Raw genomic sequence first — 25096 nt, forward strand, 5'->3', positions numbered from 1 at the left:
TTGCTATTATATGTAGACGACATCTTGCTTGCTGGACCAGATAGACAGGAGCTAGATAGGGTGAAAGCCTTATTGAAAAAGGGATTTGAAATCAAGGATCTGGGGAGTGCTAGCAAGATTTTGGGAATGGATATATTCAGAAGTGCAGATAAGAGGGTGTTGTGGTTGTCCCAAGAAGGCTACATTCAGAAAGTACTGCACAAATATCAGATTGACAAGAGTAGAACAACCTCAGTTCCACTATCACAACAGACTAAGCTGTCCAAATCACAATGTCCCAGAAATCAGCAAGAAGAAAGAGAGATGAGCCAGATACCTTATTCCAACATAGTTGGGAGTGTGATGTATATGATGATATGCACAAGGCCTGATATTTCTCATGCGGTAAGCGTGGTGAGCAGATACATGTCCTGTCCGGGAAGAGAGCACTGGTTGGCTTTGAAAGGGATTCTCAAGTATCTTAAAGGAAGTAGTGATCTGGGAATAATGTTCAAATCAGATAATGAAGGAGATAAGGATAGCATTATTGGGTTTTGCGATTCAGATTATGCAGCTAACCTTGATAATAGGCGCTCACAATCTGGGTACATATTTACCTTGTTCGGCTCCGCGGTGAGCTGGAAGTCTAATCTCCAATCCGTGGTGGCTCTATCGACGACGGAGGCAGAGTATATAGCTCTTGCTGAGGCAGTAAAGGAAAGCTTCTGGCTTAGGGGTATAGTTGGTGATTTTGGGGTGAAGCAAGAGAATGTTGTGATCAAGTGCGACAGCAATAGCGCGATTTGTCTTTCGAAGCATCAGACATATCATGAACGCAGCAAACATATAGACGTGAGGCTGCATTTCATTCGAGATGAGGTTGAGAAGGGTGCGGTGAAGATTGAGAAGGTCAGCACCGAGCACAATGCGGCTGATGCACTTACTAAAGCCCTACCGAGATCCAAGTTCCGACATTGCTTGGATTTGGTTGGGGTGGTCCGAAATTTGTAAGTATGGGAAGGAAGGTGGAACTGGTGGTGATGGATCTTAGATTGCTCAAAGGTGGAGGATTTGTTAGTGTTTGAGCTCATCAAGATCGGATTGAGCTGGTGGAAGAATCAAGTCAGGAAATAGCCGTTGGGAACCGAAACAGAAACTAGCCGTTGGAAACGGTTATAACCGTTTTCGGCAAAAGGAAGCTGTTCGCCAAAAGGTGTTCGCCAGAAGGTGTTCGGCAAAAGGTGTTCGCCAGAAGGTGTTCGGCAAAAGGTGTTCGCCAAAAGGTGTTCGCCAAAAGGTGTTCGGCAAAAGGTGTTCGCCAAAAGGTGTTCGCCAAAAGGTGTTCGGACAAAAGGAAGCTGTTCGGCAAAGGAAGCTGTTCGGCAAAGGAAGCTGTTCGGAAAAAGAAGCTGTTCGGCAAAGGAAACTGTTCGGCGGTTTTTCTTGATCGGTACTACTTAAGGAAGTTGCGATTCATTCCAGAACTAACAACAACAGAAATCAAAAGTGATAGAGAGAGAATTCAAGAGAGGAAGTGTTATCTTTCAGCTGTGCGTTTTTAGCTCTCGAAGCAAGAAGTTTTCGGGCGAGTTGAGGGTTTTCCATCTTGTAAATTCTTGAGAGTTTTGAGTGCTCTTGTGTTTGTAATCTCTCGAGTGATCAATAAAGAAACACACCAGATTCTGCCCGTGGATGTAGGCTTACGCCGAACCACGTAATTCGCTTGTGTTCTTCCTTGCATCTTGTCATTTCATTAATTTCCTTTTCGATCATCACAACCATAGGTTCGTTCTTCACAACTAATAACTTTCAATTCTGTATATTAAAATTAGCAGCACAAAAATATAATTATATCAATACAACATGTAAATTTAAATATCAACACAAATATAAGTTTATCAACACAAGAAGATTGATAAATTTATGTCTTTGTGTTGATATTTTTTAACATACAAAATTGATATTTAGTTATTATTATAAAAAATTAGTATTTATCACATGCTTATACCATTTATTGCTATATACCATTAACTGCGATATACACCATACTAGTATAATTTAGGATATATCACTATATATACCGATATAAATATATATACTACTCCATTAGCACTGCTTTCACTACTTTTTAACTCAGTATCTTAAAAAAACAGAAACTAATTCCATTTTGGTTCGTCTCTTAAAAATAGAAACTTTTTAAATTTCTATTAAAGCATCTCCAAGGGAGGGGTAAACTAATATAACTACCATATTTACTTTGTTATCATGAAATATTATTCTCCAATGGGAGAGGTATTATACATTTTTTCATTTTGAAGATGTATTTTTACCTCCCCATCAATTGAGAGGTAAAAACTTATAACTACCATATTTGCCTTCTTTTCACAAAAAACCATTATCCAAGGGGAAACGTATTTGAGAAGGTATTACACTTTATATTTTTTACATTTTGTACTATTATTTTATTTTTAAAAAATAATTTACCTTTCTATATACCCCTTTGAATGTGTTACTCCCTTCGTCCCACAAAGATTGTCTCATTTTGATCGGACACGAGTTTTAAGAAATGTAATGAAAAGTGAGTTGAAAAAATTAGTGGAATGTGAGTCATACTTTTATATATATTAGTTTTATAATAAAATGTGAGCAGGAATGAGTTAGTAGAATATGAGGTCCACTACCAAAAATAGTAAAAAAGTGAAATGAGACAAATTTTGTGGGACAGACGAAAATGGAAAAACGAGACAATCTTTGTGGGACGAAGGGAGTACATTTTAAAAGGGTAAATTTCACTTTTTAAGAATGTAAATACATAATATACCTTTTCTATATACCTTATCTTCTTGGAGATGCTCTTTTAGAAATTTGATCTCACAATTCATTAACACTACCCCCACTACTTTTTCTCTTCATCTCTCTTACTTTACTAATCTCTCTATTACTTTACCGATTATTATTTCTTACGCTCTCATTTTTTACTACAAAGTCAAATAAATTATTACAACTATGCTAAATCAATTTGAGAATATAATGGCGGTTGGCGGGCAGTATTATTTTCCAATTAAAGGTCGTGTTTCACAGCAATATCTACTACTAGTAATTAAATACGGCCCAATATTTATTGAGCCCAATGGGCCAGCCAAACTAATCTAACATCACTGAGGGCGCACAGAGTACTGATACCCTAGCCAATAGAAAACCGCCACGTAAGTTCTTCCCGTTTTCCGCATACCTAATCAGGTAGCACGGAGATTCTGTGCTACCCTGGCTCTAATATTTACGACCTTGGCGCGATCCTCTGCGAAATCTTGGAGCCAAAGCTTGATCTGAAAATTTCAATTGAATTTTTTTCTTTATATCAAAAGTTGTATTCAAATTAACCCTTTGTCACATGCGCCTTCATTGATTCATTCAGACACACACATTATACTACAACTTTTATTTTCTTGGAGCCTCTTGCAGTTATCTGGAATTAAAGCCATTTAATCCCCTCCTTCTTGTTTTTTTTTTCGCGATTCACCATAATTTTTTTATGTTTATATTCCTTAATCCACTCAATTTGAATTCGTAGATATCTTTTTGTTGCCATTGGATACGGCATCGAATCAAAGGGTGATTTTTTTTGAAAAAATTCCCATAAAGGTTTTGGGTTTTTTGTCGATTTGTTTGGTTTTGGTTGTGCAACGTTTGGATTGATAACATACTTTCCGACGAAAATTGTTGCTGAAACTCAGTGAGGAATCATCTGAGTGGTTAATTGAGGGGCAATTGGATTAATTTTTTATAGTGGACGCGAAGAATTAGGGTTCTTTTTTGCGATTGGGTTTAGGCGAAGGACAAATTCGGTTGGTGATGAAGAGATGATTGGGAAGCAGCCTAGCAAAATTGGAATGCCGAAACTCAAGCGTTGCTCAGCGGAGAAGGAAGAAACCTCTGGTAGCAACGACGTCGGGAATTCACGCATAGCTGCGGTTGATTCGAAGAAGTTGTCCAATCAGATGTATACAGTTCCTATAGTTCAAATAGAAGGAAAAGACATTAATTTGTCGAGTTATTGCCGTAAGATTGACATGTCACTCGTCAACAGTAAAGTGAATTCAATTGTGGAAGAGGTCCCTGAGAATAAGCCCCCATTGATGAAGTCATCACTTGGTCGTAGGAAGGTGCTCCCAACGAAATTCAAGGACTCGATTTTGCATCCTTGGAAGAAAGAAAAATTGGAAAGTGGTGATGATTTGGAGGGCTGCCTAGCTGATAACGATGAATGTGCTCAGGATGTGCCGCGAAACAAGAATTCGCAAAACAAGAAATCCAAGCGAGAACAGCCGTCTGTGTCCCGTGATGATGACATATATTTGGTCAAGAAGAAACCTAGAATTGAGAGGAAACTTGACTTCAGCTTGAAAAACATAATTTTGGAGCCTAATTATAGTTCGCCGAGTTCTGTGACTTCAGTTGACGCCGCTGTTTCTTCGGTTTCGACCGGAGTGGAAAGTAGTGGGAAGACGAGTGCATATGCTGGGACAAGAAAAACTGTCAAGGCAAAAGTGACTGCGAAGAAGGCAGACTTTTACGAGCCTGCTGATTTTGTAATGGGAGATATAGTGTGGGCGAAATGTGGGAAGAATTTCCCGGTATGGCCTGCTGTTGTAATCGATCCTCTGCTTCAAGCTCCAGAAACCGTATTAAGAGCCTGTATTCCTGGCACTCTGTGCGTGATGTTCTATGGGTTCTCTAGGACTGGATTGAGGGTAAATTATTCTGAATTTGTGCAGATGCATGACTACATTCACAGCGAGAATTTATATAAATGCTATGAACAACTGCAGCTTGTGATTAGTGCAACTGCTATATTTGCTGTTGCCATGGGGTTTGAATGTCTTGGTCCTAAATGGGATGGGTACTTATGAAAAATCATATGCTATTGCAATGCTTGAGATTGCTGCTTTCTTTTCCCCCCTCCTTTAATATGCTCAATGATTCACAAAAGGTTGTTATCTCAAAACGCTGCTATGGTATGCAGGATTATGCATGGATAAAAGCTGGGATGATTTTTCCATTCCATGAGTACATGGACAGGTAAATACGAAGGTCGCTTTTGTGAACTATGCTTGCCAAGGACAAAGCCCTAAATTTGTTTGATGTCCAGATTTCAGGGGCAGACTAAATTGCATGGTAGCAAACCTAGTGACTTCCGTATGGCTGTAGAAGAGGCAGTTATGGCAGAAAATGGCTATGCAGATTCAGCTATGGAAGGTGGGCAGGAAATATTGCCTGCGGGAAACCACGGTGAGGCTGAAGAGGCTACTGGATCGAATCAGGAGTCTGGATGTTCTATTCAGCAGGCAAGTAACTGTGATTAGCTAGTTGTTTTGAGATAATGAGTATGTTTGACCTCGCTTGGTTATGCTGTATTATCGAGTTGTCAGCTTCCCCTTATAATTTAGTATGAGGTCAGAGTTGTTACGTATCACGGGGGGGGGGGGAGGGGGACTTTGTACTCATATCAATTTGATTTGATTGTTTCATGTTTTATCTTTTAATGCCTTTCGGGTTCCGAAGCATGGATTAAATGATTGGTTGTGTAGCAGACTCACATGAGATTCTAAATTCTGAAATCTCTTCCTGCCTTACTTCTAGGTATACCAATATCACAATTGGTATTTTTCAATGTGGTGTTGTATTCATTGTGCATGGCTGTATTGCAGGATAAAGTTGAGAAGAAGAAAGATACCCGAGTCTGTGGCAGCTGTAATTTGACGTTTCCGAGCAGAATGGTGAAGAAAATAAAGAGTGCAACAGCTAAACCTCATTTCTTGTGTGAACATTGTATTAAGGTTAACCAATAACTACATACTTTCTATTTTTTTTATCTATAAACTTCTCAACGTTAATATTTTGAATACTGTGAATGTTGTAGTTACGAAAATCAAAACAGTACTGTGGTATTTGCAAGGAAATTTGGCATCACTCTGATGGAGGCAGTTGGGTGAGATGATCCTTATATTCGGCCTTCTTTCTCATTTCTATTTGCTGACTGATCAATTAACTTATTTCCCTTTCCTGACCTGCAAAATCTTTGGGTTAGGTATGTTGTGACAGCTGCAATGTTTGGGTCCATGCTGATTGTGCCAAAATTTCTGCTGAACTTTTGAAGGTTTGCCAATAGAGCCAATATATTTAAGTTTAGTTCGTGCTGTTTCTATCTCTCCTGTTTGCGTCTAAAATATGATGCTTTGTGTTTGATGCCTGTATGTTCATAGGATATAAATGCTTTGGATTACTTCTGCCCTGAATGCAAAGGAAAGCCAGCACCTAAATTGTTCGAGTTGGAAATACAGAGCTGTCCAGTCAGGTGCGTAGATTATTGTCATGTGTTTTACCATATTTTACATCATTGCAAACAATGTTCGTGTTTGGTAAATATTTATTTATTTGGGTCTGATTTGGCTCTGCCGTGCTGATGTGTACTAGCCCTGCTAAAACCATTGGGAGCAAAACACCGCCTGAAAAGCTAATGGTTGTTTGCAATGGTGTGGATGGGACTTACTATCCAAATCTCCATTTGTAAGTTATATGTTTTCTTTACTCAATCTCTTTAGCTATATGTGCGTTCCCATATTCTAGATTAGACAATATAAAGGAGAATGCAGTTGTAACCTTCTTGCAGTTTTCAACAATTTATTCAGCTAGTCTGTTCTTCATCTCAGGGTGCAGTGCATTTGTGGTTCATGTGGTACCAAGAAGTATGGGCTCAGTGAGTGGGAACGACACACTGGATGTAGAGCAAAGAAATGGAAGCACAGCGTGAAAGTCAAGGGCACCAAGATACCCCTAGAAAAATGGGTTTGTTCCTAAATAACTTTTTTTTAATACTTTATTAGTTATGATAAATTACTTGATTGTTCCCCCCTCCCCCCAACCCCCCCACCTCCCCCCAAAAAAAGATGAAGAAGTAGAGTTGTCTATTATCTACTAATATCAGTGTGCTACAACAGATGACAGAGAACAATGTCCTCGTCTGCAACCCTACACGGTTGGATAAGCAACAGCTGTGGGCTTTTCTGAAAGGTATCTGCCCTTTTTACAAAATTCTTTTATAGTTTGGCGTTATGATGCAATTAGTGTGTGTAATACATTTTAGCGGTGATTTCTTACCATTGTACTTGGCAGAAAACTATCAACCTGTTCATGCAAAGTGGACCACTGAACGCTGTGCTATTTGTAGATGGGTTGAAGATTGGGATTACAACAAAATTATAATATGCAACAGGTGTAGGCATCTGCAATTACAGTTTTATTTTTTTGGGTTCAAATTATCCTTGTAGAAGCTCTTCCATATTAATAGAAGAAATTTCTGTTGTCTAGATGTCAAATTGCTGTACATCAAGAATGCTATGGAACAGGCAACTCTCAGGATTTTGCTTCCTGGGTTTGCCGAGCTTGTGAAACCCCAGAAGTAGAGAGAGAATGTAGCCTCTGTCCTGTAAAAGGCATGTCATTTGATATAGCTTGCTGCTTCCTTGATGAAAGTTATGTGTTTTTAAATGTTTCTTCAATTCAATTAACTTTAAAATGCATGTTCAGGGGGTGCTTTAAAGCCTACTGATGTGCAAAATTTATGGGTCCATGTTACATGTGCATGGTTCCGGCCGGAAGTTGCTTTCTTAAATGCGGAGAAAATGGAGCCTGCGGTTGGGATTTTTAGAATCCCGCCAAGTGCATTCACTAAGGTATGATTTCCAAATAATTGATGCAGGAGTGATTATTCTGGTACAATTGTCCTTGGCTCCTTGCTCTTCTGAAATCTTGGGATTGGTTTTCCAGCAAGCTGGATTAGACAATTTTGTTTCTTTCTCTCCATGTTTGTAGATTCAAGATTGTAAATGAATCTTAGAATTAGAACCATTCAAGCTTTGTGCTACTAAATTTGCTTGAAATTTGCTAGTGTAGTGCATAGAGTGAAATGTTTCTATGTTCCTTCTTTCTCATGAGTCGGTGAGGGTAACTTTTGTCTAGTCTGAAATTCTGTCTTTAATCTTTTGGTGTTACCCAGGTTTGTGTTATTTGCAAGCAGATTCACGGTTCTTGCACGCAGTGTTGTAAGTGTGCAACCTATTTTCATGCTACTTGTGCTTCTCGTGCGGGATATTGCATGGAGGTAACTATATACATTTCTTTTATTTGTTTGTTTATTGGTTTTTTCCATCATCATTCTTGGCCATGGTAACTCTAACTAAACCCATCGTTACATCCTTGTATGGTCCTTCTCAAGATGTTAATAAAGTTGCTATGTGGGTCTTGTTCAATTTGTGTATATTACCATCTTGATGCACATGTTTTCAGTATATGAACTGGAGTCTGCAGGGAATCTTATTAGCCGTGTTCTTGATTTGATCTAAAATGTAAGGTGATTCACTAGGATGCTGGTAGCCTGGGAGGGGTATCTTATGGATAGAACCATACAATTTTACCCTGTATGTGACTATGCTCTTTATGAATTGGACAGAAACAGATTTTCAGATAACATTCTTCTTCATTTTTTGCAAACAAAGTAGAAAGCAGAACTGAAATGGTCCATGTTAAGGATCACCCTATGCTCCTTTCCTCTGATGTTATAGCAGTCTTTGAAATAAATGAAAGACAAAATTATTAAGGCAAAACATGCTAGAGTGCATGATATTATTGATTTTCCTTTATTAAAAGCATATCAAACAAAATAAATTACAATTGTAGCTGCTGTTTTACTGGTGTATTACTTTTGTGATCTGCGGGGAACCTTTATTCTTCTCAATGTTGGAAATAAATGGCGCTGATTATGGTTTCATGTGCTGTAATGTGAGTAACTTTATCAGATGAGCTCTTTGTATGAAGTTCATTACTGGCTAACCTAGGTAGGATTGCCAACTTCATTGATTAGTTTATTAGATGAGCTCTTTGTAAGTTTATTCTTCATGTCATGATTCCCAATTCCCCCCCAAAACAGAAAAATTGAAGAGAAGGAACGTGGAGAAAGTTAATGAGTATTGTGGTGGTGTCTTAGAGTTATTACTTTTCACCATGTGCCAGGATTTTTCGTTTTCTCCTCCTTCCCCCTTTCCTGTTTCCATTTTGAGTAAGTTTGTTCTTTGCATGCAGTTGCATTGCTCTGAGAAGAATGGGGCGCAGATAACCAAATGGATATCGTATTGTGCAGTTCACAGGTATGCTGTTTAGCTATGTCCACAATGCTCATGTGGCATGCATACTTGTGAAAGTGTATTTGTGTCTAGAACAAAATTGATGTGTGTACTTGACTCAATATTTATTTATTTATTTTATGGAAGCATCTAGTTTTTTGTGTATTTAGCCCAAATTATTTTAGCTGCCAGAACACTTTGGGATTAGTATTGTTCTTAGTCCTATCCATTCAATAACAAAGGCGAATCCATTCAATAACAAAGACGAATCTAGTTTAATGTGATTTAACTGAAACATGACACACCTAGTTTGATTTTGTGAAATTGGAACTCTATGGGTGAAAGCTAAAGGCATGAAGCTTATAGTCACTGAAACTGTAAGAGCCTATAAATGTGCCTCATTGTTTTGATTTTTATGCACAGTATCCAGAACTGTGCGTTTAGCCCAAATTATTCCCGAAACTTTCCTACATCCTGGCAATGGTGTTGTTTGTATGCCTAGATTAAATAATTAAAATCTTATGGTATAACAAAGAGGAATCTAAATTATTGTGATTTAACTGAAAACTGCACATCTAGGATCTTATAGCTACTAAATTTCTAGCAGGCTGGTCAAAAGTTGCATTCCTGTTACTTCTCTGATCCTTGACATTTTCTTTTAATAGGGGTAATACATTTCAACTTTATGTTTTTGACATTTTACTTTTCTTCATTGTGTCAGGGTGCCTAGTACAGAGAATGTTTTAGTGATTCAGACTCCGGATGGGATTTTCTCTAACAGAGGTGTTCTCCAGAGCCAGTATCAAGAACAATGCTCGAGAGGTGTGAGACTCATTTCGTCCATGACTTCTGAATGCTCTGGATCATCTCATGCTGATGCAGATGGATTTGATGCAATGTCTGCTGCACGCTGTCGCATTTATAAGCGCTCAAGCATTAAGGTAATAGAACATTTGACTATTTCTACTTCAAATTTAATCGTACTTACTTATCCAACCTTTTCATGTTTTTTTAATAGAAGACTGGAATAGAGCCAACATCTCACCGCTTGATGGGGCCTAGTCGTCACGCTCTACTTGACATAGAGCGTTTGAATTCACTTCATGAAGTAATTTGTTTCCTTCATTTTAACCTGTAAAATTTTGTTTGGGAATAAGTTTTACTTGTATGTAGTGATTTTAACCTGCTTGCTACTTGTCTGCCATTTTTAAGGATTCCGATGATGCGAAATCTTTTCAAACACTCAGGGAACGGTTAGATCATCTGAGGGTAATAATCTCTTACTGCTGCATATTTAGTCTACTTGTATCTCAAAGTTCATTCTATATTCCCCCCCCCCCCCCAACCCACCCAGCCATGAAAAAGAAATTGCCTTGTGCATTTCACCTAACCAAGTTCTCAATTGTGCAGAAAACAGAAAAATATAGGGTTTGTTTTGGCAAATCAGGAATACATGGATGGGGCCTATTTGCTAGACGAAGCATGCAAGAAGGAGAAATGGTAATACTGAATGCCCTCATTTGGCTTTTACATTTTCACTTGTATTTGAAGTGTTACAATCTTCAACTGTGGCTTCTTTCTAGGTTGCTGAATATCGTGGTGAACAGGTCAGGCGCAGTGTTGCTGACCTAAGAGAGGCACGGTATCGATTGGAGGGCAAAGATTGCTATGTGAGTGGACACTTGAAGGCCGTGTGTATAGATTGATATATGCATGCTCTTTCAGTGTCTTATGTTATGCTACTCACCTTGCAGCTTTTTAAGATCAGTGAGGAAGTTGTGATTGATGCCACTAATAAGGGGAATATAGCTCGCCTGATTAATCATTCGGTATGCTCTTGTTTTTGTTTTTTTTCCCATCGAATTTCATTATTTTGAATACAATGTTAACTTCACTGTGTGCAAATGATGCAGTGCATGCCCAACTGCTACGCAAGGATCATGAGTGTGGGTGAAGAAGAGAGCCGTATAGTACTTATTGCTAGATCCAATGTTTCAGCTGGTGCTGAACTAACGTATGTGTAACTATTTTTCGTGTTGTTTTTTTATAGCATTTAGTTTTGGGTAGCAGTGTAGCAGGATGTTGACCCTTATCATGTGCGTGTGGGCAGGTACGATTATTTGTTCGATCCAGACGAGCGTGAGGAGGTTAAAGTTCCTTGCTTGTGTTCTGCTCCCAACTGCCGCAGATTCTTGAATTGAATTTGAAGACCCTTTTTTTGTATAGCACTGGCCCTTTTCCGAGGAATTTTTTTGTCATAGCATTATTTGTAATTCTAATCAAATAGTAATGTTTACCCAATAGTGATGCAAATTATTTCACATTCTTAGGTTTTTGTTGATAAACATAATCAGTTGACATATCTCTACCTTGGTTTCTATTTTGATTGTCTCAATACATATAGACAACACCAAAAAGAACCTACTAGTTCGTAGAAGCCAATTAATAGGCTGAACACTTGGTTGTCGAATTTTTCTTGTTTACAACCAGAATCAATTAGTCAAGAGCAACTTGATACACTTTATGAGAGATGAAAGAGTAACGAAATACATGAAATTTGTACACAAACTGTATATAGTCGGAAGGAAGCCCAGGGTAACCAGTCGGTGATTCAATGTAATTGGCATGTTCGAGAAATATCAAGGATGTGGGCTAATCGGCTCAATTGTCTTGACAATCGTAATTCAAGAGGACATATTAATCTCTGTGGATCTAGTCGGTGGCATAACATGATTTTCCGTTATGGATGGGACTCACCAGCTGTAGCCTGTAGAGCCATTCATGCTAGCGAAACCGGTTTTTAACTATGGATGGGACTCACCTACGTGAAAGGCTTAACGGTAAACTACCTTCGGCTTCAATCAAGGTTGTAATCCCACAACTCACTAGTCAATACACCCCTCCAAATCCAAAATGTTCACCGAAAGCCTACGTGCGAAAAAACACTAAAAGATCATCGGGTCCATGATACAACTCACGTGTCTCTTGCTATGAATTCGCCATTCAAAATAACTGTTAGAGATTGAAAATGCTAACCATTAGAAATAATTTCATATTGCCAAAACATACTAGATATCCAAAAATAAAATACTAAAACATCCTAAATGCTCAAAATTTTACATAATCTAAATTATAATGCGTGCATATATTTGATGATGGCGAAATGTGGGCCACCTTTGATGCTGCTTAGATTTTTCAAAATTTTCCGCCATAGGCTATTACACATTGTACTACTCGTATCATTTAACTAGAACTAGTGATTCACTTAGTCCGTTGTAGATTTTTCTTAGTGTTATGGATGATAATATCCCTTTCTCTATCAGCTTCACATATATATGAATGCCAAATTTAGATGCAAAGATCTCCCTCTCTCAGTTTCGTTGAGAAAGTTGTGCTAATTCTTCATGTTCCCCTTCAACATGTTTGTGTGGATTTTATTTACAAGACTAAGAGAAAAAAGGTGTTTACATTAAGAGTGTCTCATCTCACGCTCCAGTTAGTACTTTATCGTCTATAATATGACAAGTGTGGCGCCAAGCATGTGGTGATCTTGAAGTCAACAATGGCCACATTTGGTTCCTCTCTTTTCTTGCTATCCTCACGAAGGCCCTCGAATTCTGCCTTATGACCTCGTGCACCGCCTTCAAGTAGTTGCTGGAGTCGTGGTCCCTTATGATCGTCCCTTGTGAGCCATAGGCCGTTGGGTCGCTCAGCGTCTCTAGGGGGTGAGGTGAGTTCAGAAACTCCCTAAAGGCCCGCTTGGTTAAAGAGGCGTTGGCATCGTGCAGCTCGTATAGGGCGGTCCCTGCAGGCAGCAATGGGTGGGGTGGAGACGTCTTGTCGTGTGGTTGCAGGATGAAGACCTTCCCAATCGGAGTGTACAACACTTTCTGCATAAGCAACAAACATCAACATCTTTTCTCTGCTTTTTCATTGATTTCTACTGCAAAACTAGAGAGCACTTACATTCTTGTTGAGGCAGGGATGGGAACGGAACGTGCCACTCAAACGCTTGAGCAGCTGCGCGACGTAGTTAGGGTAGTTGCAGGAGAAGGCTCTTGGCACGATGTCTCGATGCATCATCACGCAACGCACATGGCTGTCGTCCAGGCCTAGCTGCTCCAAGATCTTGTGGCCGCCACAGAAGACGAATGGCGATCCAAATGTCACCACCGGGAGAAGGTTCCCCACCTTCACTTCCTTGTTGGTGAGAAGCATCAAGTTCACCAGAAGGGCGAGGCTACCGCCTAGCGAATGCCCTGTGAACTGGAACCTCGCCCGCTCCCCAAATCTCTTTATATGCTCCTTTATCTCCGGCTTGAACTGCTCATATATCCCCTTTGCTGCTTCGTATATTCCTCTGTGAACCAACACATTTGTCCCCTACATATCCATTCATCACACTCATCATCATCAATTCATCATTGTTGCATATTCCAAATAGCTGAACTCTTAACTACTATGACAAACCTCAAATTTAGTTGGCTCGAAGAAGAGATTCGCCTGCCATGATTCCAATGAGTCTGAGCCCTGCAATTCATTCACAACCATGTCATTGTCAACACAAAATGAATCATCACTGGAAGCAAGGTCCAATCCCAATTAGTTTGAAGGAGTTACTGAAAACAAAATAGAGCACATGTTTGTTTCAAAGTGGACAATATCAAAGTAATGTGCAGTCGATGATGTTAACAATCTAAAAGATGTATGTATGCATGAGTTATTGAGACCTGAATGACGAAGGAGCGAGTGTAGATATCAGAATCATCGCACACAAACCATTCGCACGGTGCAGAATGGAGCGACTGAAGATCCTTTGCCGCCTTCTCTTTCTCCTCCTCCCCGGCCGCCACCACCGCAGTCATGGTCGAGGCTGCCACGCACGCCGCCCTCTCCGACTTGTTTTTTCTCGGCTCGCTCTCCTCGTCGTCACCCAGCTCTGGCTCCGCGCCCAACGCTATAAGCTGCCTCGCCTGCGACTGGACGAACGATGCAGCCGTGGCTGCAATCTCGTAAGCAGCTGAGGGCGAACACGACGCCCCTGAAATCTCCGGCGACGATAAATCCGGTTCGATTTGGTCTCTGATGGCCGCAGCAGCTGCCTTCTTCTCCAGAGACGATGTCACGAACTCTAGCCCATAATGCCTCTTCAAATCCTCCCTCTGCACAATTAATTTATGTTATTCAATTATTCACACAAGTATTACGTAAATAAATATAATATTTGTCTTCGCCGTCACCTTCATGTCCGGGATCACATACGCCATGTTGCACAAGAAAGCGAGCTGCGCGAAAAGCTTCGTATCCGACCACGACACGTGTCTCAACAGAGACGAAAATGTCTCTCCATCGACGCCGCCTTCGTCTTCCTCGTAATCAACGTCGCACCCTCCTTCTCCGTCGCCATCCTCATTTACATCGAAGCTCTCGACGTCGTCGTTTCGGTTCCCCTTCCATTTGTTCCTAAGCTCCACGATCATCTCGATCCAATTCCCTCGCTTCTTCCCTTGATGGATCTCAATTTCATGACCATCATCGTCAATCTCTCCGATACTCACCTCCTTTCTCGTCGTCTCCGGCTCAAAGAGAAACGACTTCAGCGTCTCCGGAATCATGGCGGCTCCGGAGAGCTGAATGTTGAATAAACCAGTGCCGGAGCGGCTGTTCTTGAGGTTGGGCTGGACCTGCAGCGAGGCTCTGGCCTTGTGAGAGAGAAGGTGGTTGTCAGAATACGAGCGCCGCATCACGCCTCGCCTCTGCAGGTCCTTGGTCGAAAAGGACCTGCCGAGGCCGCCGCCGGGTGTCGGAATCTGAGACAGCGCCGCCGCCGCCATGGCACCAGTGATTTTTAAGATTGGATAATATCAGACTAATGCGCAGTCGTAGATCTGTTAACAGGTAACAACATTAGCCTGAAATCACACAAGAAATGGAAAGGCCTTCTTAAAAAGAAGCTCTACTCCTCGTTAGCAACGAGGGATCTTGCAAGATGCTGTTTAATTTACGTGTTCAAGAAACTACGTGTGTTTGGTGGGGCAATATTGACCAAACAAATATAAGTAAGCCATGTTATTTTTAAATACTAACTGTAGTAAATCATAGCTATGATTTAATAGATCCTAATTGTATTTAATTGGATATAATGCAATGTACATTTATAAAAACCTAGTTTTTCGCATGGAATATTAAAACAAGATTGGAATTGGGAGGGAATATAGGATCTTGGGGGTATGGAAATACTAGTGGTTGAGTTGAAGCGAATGAAAAAATAAATTTAATTTTCCATGTCACGTAGTATTGGAATTGCGGTCCACGGTGGCTTTGTGGGCATCACAAGTTTGTCTTCTTGGACATAGTAATTCTCAGTTCTAGATTGAAGCCAAGTGTAATTAAATCTCATATTAATTTCTAAAGGTGCATAGCTTACCTATAAACTTGGCGAATTCTGATACTTTTCACAAACTTTTAAGTGTGCATGATGTTGAATTGCTTTCGAGAATGACCAAACATATGAAGAAAATGGAACTAACCGATTAGAAATACTCAAGTTTCTAAATCTTGGTTATTGAATTTCATAAAGCTGCCATTACAACTAGCAATAAGACCTACAGATATATAGGTAACAAAAAAAATCCTATTCTAATTGGAAACGAAAATATAAATCAATCCCTTGAGGAATAGAATTATATCGAAACTCAACTTCTAACTCTGATTGAAAATGACTGCAAATAAATACGATCCCTTAAGGGGATAGAACTTGACACAAACAAAATAATTAACATTAAATTCAAAACTAGAAAACAACTAGTAAAAGATAAACTCCTATTGCATTGCAGGTCTTTATCTTTAACACAAGAGGACTCACACATGTATCAGTGATTTACCCAAAATCAAAAGGTTTTGGTAGATAAATTCCTAGCCGTGTAATCTATATTGCTTAGTCTGTGTAATATACCAACGAAACAACGTATGTATACTATACTCTCTCCGTCCCATAAAAATATGTGCACTTTCCATTTTCGTTCATCCCACAAAAATATGTGCATTCCATTTTTGGAAAGTTATATCAATTTAATAATGTATGTCACACTATGCACTAACTCTACTTTAACTATCGTTCTCATATCCTCTCTTACTTTACAATAACATTCTCCTCCTCTCTCATACTTTACCATTTTTGTCTTAATTCTCGTGCCATCTCATCCGCTCAACGACCTAACTCTTGAATTCGACATTGAATAATATGATAAAATATGCCTCGTAAATCTATCATCAGGTTTGAAGAATGATTGACTTATTGTGGGAAAATTTGATATCAAAATTAGAAATATCAAATGTTCAAAGTTTATGATTTTAAAACCAATATTCCTACAATGCTGTTAATATTTCGAAATGCTAAAACCATTGGTGCATACTGATAGGCCTTCCAAAATAAAAATATTTTTTAATTTTGTTAAACTATATATCTAAGAAAACTTTGTTTGGTTGATTCGTTTAATAATTAACCGAGTTCAAATCTGACGTGCTCTCAAATATATCGAATTAGGTTTTGAACGAAGATAAATATCTACTTTTGCTTTCTGAGGATAGAATAATTAGATACCAACACTCTTGGTTGGAATTTTTTTTCAAAGAATTGAATTATGAGTTTCTCTTTTAAATCAAGTTACCTAAAACGTGTGGCTAATCAATAGCCTAAAAGAAAGCAAAGAAATATATGTAATATTTAAACTCTTTCTTGAACGTTCTACTGTAATTAAGTGACGTAGTATATGAAACTTATTGAACGTTTTATTCTAAGGTATTCCTGCTTGCTGTTTCCGCCCTTATATCACAAACAATAATATTTGAGAAACATTCATCAAACATAAATGAAATATCCAACTCACAAAATACTCGTAGAAATTATCCTATTTTATTGAGAATAGGTAAGGTTGGTAGCACTTTATAGTTACAAATTTTGGACTCCTAATATGACACTTTCTCCGTATATCCTGCTAAGGTTTGGCAACAATAAAATTATAGTAAACGTTTTATTTGGACATAACTAATTTCCTTTTCTTACTTAAAAAAAACGAATTTCCATTCTCTATTTTATTTAATCCAACTCCAAATTCCCCCTCCTTCCCTAAACTAATTAAGTAATTATACTCGTAGCTATGAGACCTACGTACGCGCTAGCCAACTGCGCCACGACCTGATTGATTAAATTAAGTAATTATACTAAGTTAGAAATTTATCTTATCAAGGTATGTATTCAATAAAATGATTAAATTAATAATTTATTGTTGTGTCGGGAGACAAAAGTACTATAGGGAGTATTGTTTAGGGCAACCAGAATAAAAGTTAGAAACCAAGTCTACCTTAGTAGGAAATATTAGTACAACTTGAAATTGTTTGCTAATTCGATCCCATTCATGATAGGATTTCTAGCCCAAGAATATTGGATTCAACGTTGATACTGACACAAATTCTTCGATATTTACGAAAAAGGTTTCGCCCCAAGAAATGTATCAATGCCATAAGAATTTTGACAAAATCAACTTTGCAAAAATCGGAAATTCCGATGAAACTAACATTTAATTATAACATTAATTTCATTTAATAAAACTATGGGCTACTTTTTGGGAGGTGGGTGGGGTTGGGATGGCAACAAATTAAAAGTATGGGTCTATTTTTTGGGGGGTGGGGGATAGCTACAAATTAAGTGTCACCATCTAAGTGAGTCAATCTTTTTTTTTGCTTCACATTCAAAGCTTGACCAGAAATTAACTAAACGCAAAATTGAATAAGATGATATATAGTTTATAATCATTTTTAACTAACGATAAACTAAGATCTTTTTATTCAATATCAGTATAATATTTCAGATATGATTAATTTAATTCTATATGTGCATGCCAAAGTGCTACAAAAAAAACAATGTATTTCATCCCAAGTGTTACATCATGAGTAATAACCTTCTTAATTTCATAAATCAGAATTAATTCACAACGAGACATGCTAATTCAAGAAAACAGAAGAATAATTATTTAAAACAACAGCCTTACCTTGAGAGTTGAGATGCGAGCAGAAATGAATCAACCCTTTAAACTCCTCCTCCACATGGAAGAATCAGATATGCATCAGAGCCGAAAAAATCTACATTTGGATTTGTGTGAGTTTTCATATACATATCATGTATATAAGGTTTATGTATCATGTATGTATAGATTGAGATGAGAGGGCCAATATTTTGCTTTAGACAGCTTGGAGAAACAAGCATACAAGAGAGAGAGAGAGAGAGAGAGAGAGAGAGAGATTCAGCTGTATTTGTAGTTGTAGTAATGATAATGATATATGGAGTTGGTGTTAGATCTGAAAATGGCAGCATGGCTGTCTTTAAATACATGGTGCATGTATTGTTGGTTGGGGAATCTATTTGGAGAGAATCAACTCACATGCTTTGCCACCTTTGAATCTTTGTATTTAATCCCACTTTTACCCTTCCTATTTTTATCTTTTATTCCCTACATGTCCTTATAATTATGAACAGTTAATTATATTGAAAAAAAAGCACAAGTCCACAAATCTAGGTCTTATGTATGAAGAAAGAAAGAAAGTGGTCAGTTATCATCATAGCTACAAGTTCACATCCATCTTATATTAAACTGGAGTGCGTCTTTAAGCAAAACATAATAATATAAATATCAAGAAAACATTATTTTATGTTATATACAAAACTTGTGACTATGACTCTCTATTTTTTTATCAAAAGATTAGACCTAACTTAATTTTGGAAGCATGAAGAGTAATTAGTTAGTGAGTTTATTAGCACGTTTATTTTATTCTGTATAAAAGGAATCCTGATTAAAAAAGCACAGGTAAACGGGATGACGATATATCTATGACTATGTTGTGCTCATCATTTCAAATATTCACATTAGTTGTTGGAATTTGAGCCGTGTGTTAGTATTTATATATATGAGGTAAGCATGGGATTTGAGTTGATAAATTAACAATAATGGTGAACGGAAAGTAATAATAGAAGAAGGGCAATTGAGTAAAGCAGAGAGTTTGGAGGCGGGTAGGGACAAAATGGTAAATAGAGGGAATGAGAAGAGAAGCCAAATGTGCGGATGCATGTAATGCGGCCAACACCTCTCGGTGTGCAGAGTGGGCGATTCCGCTTTTACTACTTCTATTTACTCACTAGCTACTCACGTTTTCAAAACCACACCCTCTACTCCAATCTCACTCTCGACTACTTTTAATTTTCAATCATTAAAATATGTAAATCATGAATCTGATCCATCCATAAAATTGAGAATTTGGGGTGATACAAATTTAATAGGAAATTAATAAAATAAAACAAGAAAATTAATGTTAATTAATACTGAGATCCACATTATTATTAGTAGTGTTTAGTTGTGAAAAAAAATTCTAAAATTATATATAGTCTAATTTTATAAGATGGGCGCAAATGGTAAAACCAAATTATTTTTTTGGGACGAGTAAATAGTTAGAACTTAGAAGCAAATATTATTTACAAATTCACATTAAAAAGTAAGGAAACAAAAATAAAAACTAATACGACGTGATGATGGGTTGCACCACATTATATATATGTGGTCAAGTGTTTGATTGATCCGACGCACGAACAATTTTGATAGTTATAGAAAGTTAGAAATTCGCTTATTAAATATTAGAAATGGGCAACTCACCCCCTAAAAGATCTTAGAGCATCTCTAATGGTGGCGAGCGGGCCGGCTAGCCGATTTCCGGCGCTCGCCGAACCATTGGAACCGGCGAGTGCCATTTCGGCGAAAAAATCGGCTAGCGCTGGCCGATTCGCGAGCGCTCACCGATGCGCTCGCCGGTCCGCTCGCCGCCATTGCAGGCTCAGGACCGGCGAGCGAATTTATTTTTTTTTTAATTTTTCGAAACACTATATATACGCGATTTGCACGTCATTTTCATTCGCACCACTTGTTTTAACGAGTACTTTCTCTATCTTAATTTCTGTACAAGATCAACAACGGGAAATGAAGAACAATAACGAAGGTACTCCAGTGACGAGCGGGTCTCAAACTCCCCCGGTACCCGTGGGAGGTGGATGGGGTCCGATGCCCGGGTACTACAACATGTACCCGTGGCAGCAGATCATGCCCGGGATGGCACCCAGGGGGAGTATGCCGGGGGGTTTACCGGCTATGCCGGGGTGGGGTCCCGGGATGCAGATGATGCCGGGAGGGGTATCGGCGACGCAGGGGACGTCGCGGGGGGTACCGGCGACGCAGGGGATGCCGCGGGGGGGCGTCTATCGCCCCAGTTTTGATTTTTCGACTGATTCTTCACACACATCGACCCCAACGGAGGCGCAGTTCACGCAATATGAGACTTTCTCCTTAGAGGAGTTGGGGTTTGATCTTCTCGGTTGATAAACTCGTAGTATAGCAAGTATTTTGGATGTTTAAGGTGAATACTTCAATGTTTTGTAGCATATTACTTGAGTTTGCATCCATTATCCACTACTTAAGTGTTTTGATGAGTTTGTCTAGTGTTTGGGGATAAAACAGGTGAAAATCACTTGAAAACGAGCTTGAAGCTGGATTACAGAAGAAATGCCCGACCGAGCGTTCATGTACAAGAGAAACGCCCGGCTCGGGCGTTTGTGCAAAGAAGGAACGAATCTAGAGAGTTTGCCCGACCGGGCGTTCTGCCTCGGAAGAATCGCCCGACCGGGCGATGTGAAGGAATCAGGGCCATCGAGAGATCGCCCGACCGGGCGTTTAGGCGACTTAAAATCGCCCGGCCGGGCGATGTGTTCTGCGAGAGTTAATTGCTATTATTTCCGCCCCGGGTATAAAAGGAGAGCTAGGTTTTCATGCCCAAACACACCAGACACGCCCCCAAGAGCAGTTTTCACATTGGAGAGCAGATTAAAGCGACAAAGAGTCCGATTCATCAAGAAGGTTGAAGACGAAGACGATTTGCCTACTCAATCCACCTTTGGGAGTATCTTTATTAGTTTTCTTATGTTTAGTTCACTTTCCATGGATTTATCTTGTGAATTTGCATTGAATATGAGTAGCTAAATCCCTTGTAGAGTTTTAGAGAAGACTACAATGAACGCTTTTGATTAATTTAAGGACTTTTGATTACCTATGCTCTTGTGATTTCTTTGTTTCATTCTTGTGCTCTTTCAATTCAATTGCTTAGCTACCAATTGAGTTTGTTAACCTAGTTTTGAGTAATCGAGAGATACCTAATTAGGATTGATAAAAGAATGAACAACACCTAGATAATTTGCATTCGAGAGAAGGGATTCTAGAGTGAGGGCTTGAGCCTTTTGTTTTAAGGAGTTAATTGTGAAGTATTAGAAGGAGACTTCAATATTAATGGTTAATCAACGGGTTGGGTGCACTCGAGAGAGGGCTTAGCCTAGACTAGCGGCTTTCCTAGTAATCCTAGAGACTTCAATTAGGTAATCGAAGTTGTTGAATTGTTCACTTTGTGTTCGTTGTAGTTGGATATAAAGCTCTACTTCTTTCTCTTATTTGAAACCTTTCATTTGTTGCGTGATTTTAATTTGTTTATGTTTAATTGTTTTTAAAAATCAAAAACCAAACCTTTGAATCGTCTAGATAGTAGTTAAAATCGGTCTGTGGTACTTGAGTTTACACATTTTGTCTCTGTGGGATACGATATTCTTGCTTACTTTGTGCTACACTGGCCCCGTACACTTGCGGGAATTTCTTGTGTTAAAATAAGTGGAGTCAAGTTTTTGGCGCCGTTGCCGGGGACAATTTGTGTTAATTTAGCTCAATATCGTGGTGAAGATAGAGATTACTAGTTTAGACTTTATTGCGTTAATTTTTGTTTTATTTTTGAGCTCTCACATTGAGTTTTCTTGTTTCAGGTTGTATGCACACGCGCTCTAGGGGTTTACCTTTAGAGCCTATCGATCTTGAGATCGAAGCATCCAACAGAAGGAGAAACGCTTTGAGAAGGCTAAATCAAAGGATCCGAGTCTCTTCTCCGGTCCAAAGAGGATCACCTTCACCAGTTCAAGAATCACCGTCACCTACTCCGTCACCAGCCCACTCCCCTATTCAGTTTGAGCCACATTCTCCTATTCTGATGGAGAACGTAGAGGGGAATGATGTTCCACCACCTCCTCCAACGAATGCTCAGCTTCAACAACAACTCGAAGACCTGCAAAGGCAGTTAAATCAAAGGCAAAACGTGGTACCTGTCCAGAACATGTATGCCTATCATGGGGTGGCAAACCGACCCGTTGGCAACAATGTTAATGCCAACACGTTTGAACTCAGGAGAGGACTACTTCAGATGGCTGAAAACAATGCTTTTAGAGGTCGACCCACAGAGGATCCTAACAAGCATCTCACTAAATTCATCCAGATCTGCAACACGACGAAGATAAATGGAGTCACAGATGAGCAGATCAGATTAAGGGTGTTCCCTTTTTCTCTGGAGGATGATGCCAAGGATTGGCTGGACAGTATGGAGCCTAACTCCATTCGCACGTGGGATGCCATGGTTGAGAAGTTCTTAGAAAAATACTACCCACCGAGTGAGGCATTGAAGAGGCAGTCTGAGATTATTTCGTTTGAGATGACTCCCCAAGAGAGTATCCGAGGAGCTTGGGAAAGATTCAAGGGGCTGATGAAGAGATGCCCCAATCATGGGCTGAACCCGACGCATCAAGTCCTAGCATTCTTGTCACGACCGCCCCTTAGGGTTAATAAAAGCGGGCGATCGCGACTTAAAGGGGTTTAGATGAACGGCATAGAAGACTAGGGTTTTCAATAAAATTTGACTAAAAACTAAGTCTAATAAATAATGCGACCAAGAGTATTAGGGTTTAATGAATAAAGACTAGGGTTTAGCATTTATTCAAAAAGTGTAACGAGTTTCAAACATCCCATCATAAAATAGTTTCAGAATTTAAATGAAAAGTATTCTAAGAAAAATATCACAGCGGAAGCATCCAAGAGAAGAGTGACGTCATGTGTGAAGACACAACGACACTCGGAATTTCAAAACCAAAACAACCACAGTTCATTATTAGTTCCTGCTCAACACCGCCAACCGCCCATCGCCGCTCAACCTACATATAGGGAAAACATATGCAGGGCTGAGTACTATGAAATAATACTCAGTGGCTCATGCCGAAAACATTGTAAATACAGTTTATGATATCATGCCGTACGTAAGTAACCGTCGGGGTTTTTCTTTAGAAAGGCCCGAGGCACTCAAAATCATTTTTTCATTTCAAACATCGACTGATCAGTCATTTTTCCCATAGACGTTAACCATATCTGCCAATACATGACAAGGAATGCGGCCGCAAACCAGGTCACTAGACCGGCCAGCCCGTACGCTAGCACACAGTCTACCATAGGTGTACACTAATCCAAGTAGGGTTTGCTGCCCTACGAGGACCCGAATTCGATTTATAAATAGTGGCAAAAACCACATCAGATAGGCACGTAAAAACCAAAACAAGGCATGAAATCACATTTATTCTCATTGATAAAACATTAGGACATGGTCCTTATTTAAAAAGAGAGCCCACCTCGATCCTTTAGTTTTCAAGTTTCGCTTTTCCTTTGGTATCACGCGTCTCGCACAAAATTTCACCTTTGGATAATGTGTCCCCGATTAGTCACTAACATGGACTAAAATCATGCATGTCCTAGATCACTCCCCTTTCCCAATCAACAATAGGAATCACATCATATCACCCATCTTTGCATATCACATCACCTCATCACATATGTAAACTCATGTATGTCATTCAAGCATACAAATATAGTTGTTTAACCAAAGTAGAGATCTGGCAGCTCTGCGCAACTTTTTTGTAAAAATTATTTAAAAATCATCCGACCTCCGATGGGGCTAAAACTTTATGACAAGGCAGTAGACTCATCAAATAACATTCAGTTTAAATTTCATGTCAAAATACCACTTTTAAGTCGGGCAAACCAAAGGCGTAACCTACTGGTCGAGAAAACACGTTTTTGGCAGAATCGCGCAGTCAACTTTAAAAATTCACCATAAATTCATCGTTTAGCCAAATGGGTCGAAATTTACACACAATATAGAAGACATCACGAAGTTTACACAGGAAGAAGAATCGGTCAAATCGGAGTTCGTTTGGTTGGTCAAAAATACATCAGAACACACTGTTCGGAAATCACAGATTTTCATACTGATAGCAATTCGAATTAGGGTTTATCCCTACTCATTCAAAATCAATCTTTTCATGGTTTTGATATACAATCATGCTCAAAAGAGTCCTTAAACACATATTTTCATGAAATCGCACATCAATCACCGAGGATTCAATAAATCAACAAGCAATTGCAATCAAAACGCACTCACACATATGATTTCACATTCCCACCGATTAAACCCTTAGATCTTCATTCCCTACACTCTCTACATGCATGAGGGAGTCAAAGAAAGTCTAGATGGAGAGGATTGAAGAATATGGGTTTGAATTTACCTTTTCTTGGACGAAATAATCGGTAGGAAGCAATTAAAACCTTGGTTCTTCAACAATCTCTTGGAAAATTGATAGGATCTTGAGTGAAATGGATAACAAGTGGGAGAAGAGATGAAAAAGGGGTGGGGCGTGTGGTTTGAAGAAGTGGGCGTGTGATTTGTGTGTTAGGTTTAGGGGTTGATCCTTTGTTTATAGGATTAAGAAATATCCCACAATTAATTGAAGATTTGGGAGAATAATTGAAATAAATGATTGAGATATTTGGGAAGATTTTGGGGGAGGAAATGGCGTGTCATTGATGGAGAAATAAGGAGGATATTTTGTAAATCATGGCTATTTAATTAGCCATTGATTTAATTTAGTATTTTCACGGAGCAGAATAAAATAATACGGAGCAAGAAAATCAATAAAAACCCTCCCAAAT

At 39.0% G+C, this 25096-nt stretch overlaps 2 protein-coding genes across 5 annotated transcripts; one reads left to right on the plus strand and one right to left on the minus strand.

Annotated features, from left to right (window-relative positions):
• The first annotated feature begins 3262 nt into the window (after positions 1–3262).
• Positions 3263–11520, plus strand: LOC121792452 (histone-lysine N-methyltransferase ATX3-like). Of its 2 annotated transcripts, none has more exons than XM_042190402.1 (23): positions 3263–4730; positions 5003–5058; positions 5129–5324; positions 5688–5816; positions 5900–5968; positions 6068–6136; positions 6243–6334; positions 6454–6546; positions 6690–6825; positions 6978–7050; positions 7153–7252; positions 7348–7472; positions 7567–7712; positions 8036–8140; positions 9118–9182; positions 9880–10099; positions 10177–10266; positions 10371–10427; positions 10569–10658; positions 10742–10828; positions 10913–10987; positions 11072–11172; positions 11269–11520. In XM_042190402.1, the coding sequence occupies exons 1-23, from the start codon at positions 3840–3842 to the stop codon at positions 11357–11359; spliced, it is 3156 nt and encodes a 1051-aa protein (XP_042046336.1). In that variant the 5' UTR covers positions 3263–3839; the 3' UTR covers positions 11360–11520. The 2 variants fall into 2 exon arrangements, with proteins under 2 accessions (XP_042046336.1, XP_042046337.1); XM_042190403.1 differs by having other exon boundaries at positions 10180–10266.
• Positions 11521–12485: 965 nt separating this feature from the next.
• On the minus strand, positions 12486–25070 carry LOC121792463 (phospholipase A1 PLIP1, chloroplastic-like). Of its 3 annotated transcripts, XM_042190420.1 has the most exons (8): positions 24673–25070; positions 23740–23804; positions 18209–18299; positions 14399–15046; positions 13889–14320; positions 13629–13688; positions 13125–13541; positions 12486–13048 (listed from the first exon to the last, which is right to left on the minus strand). In XM_042190420.1, the coding sequence occupies exons 4-8, from the start codon at positions 14990–14992 to the stop codon at positions 12644–12646; spliced, it is 1908 nt and encodes a 635-aa protein (XP_042046354.1). In that variant the 5' UTR covers positions 14993–15046; positions 18209–18299; positions 23740–23804; positions 24673–25070; the 3' UTR covers positions 12486–12643. The 3 variants fall into 3 exon arrangements, 2 of the variants coding, with proteins under 2 accessions (XP_042046354.1, XP_042046355.1); XM_042190421.1 differs by lacking the exons at positions 23740–23804; positions 24673–25070 and adding an exon at positions 22090–22165; XR_006048886.1 differs by lacking the exons at positions 12486–13048; positions 13125–13541; positions 13629–13688; ... (1 more) ...; positions 14399–15046; positions 18209–18299 and adding an exon at positions 23025–23271 and having other exon boundaries at positions 24673–25035.
• Positions 25071–25096: the final 26 nt, after the last annotated feature.

This window comes from Salvia splendens, chromosome 2, assembly GCF_004379255.2.
Source record: "Salvia splendens isolate huo1 chromosome 2, SspV2, whole genome shotgun sequence".
NCBI lineage: Eukaryota > Viridiplantae > Streptophyta > Magnoliopsida > Lamiales > Lamiaceae > Salvia > Salvia splendens.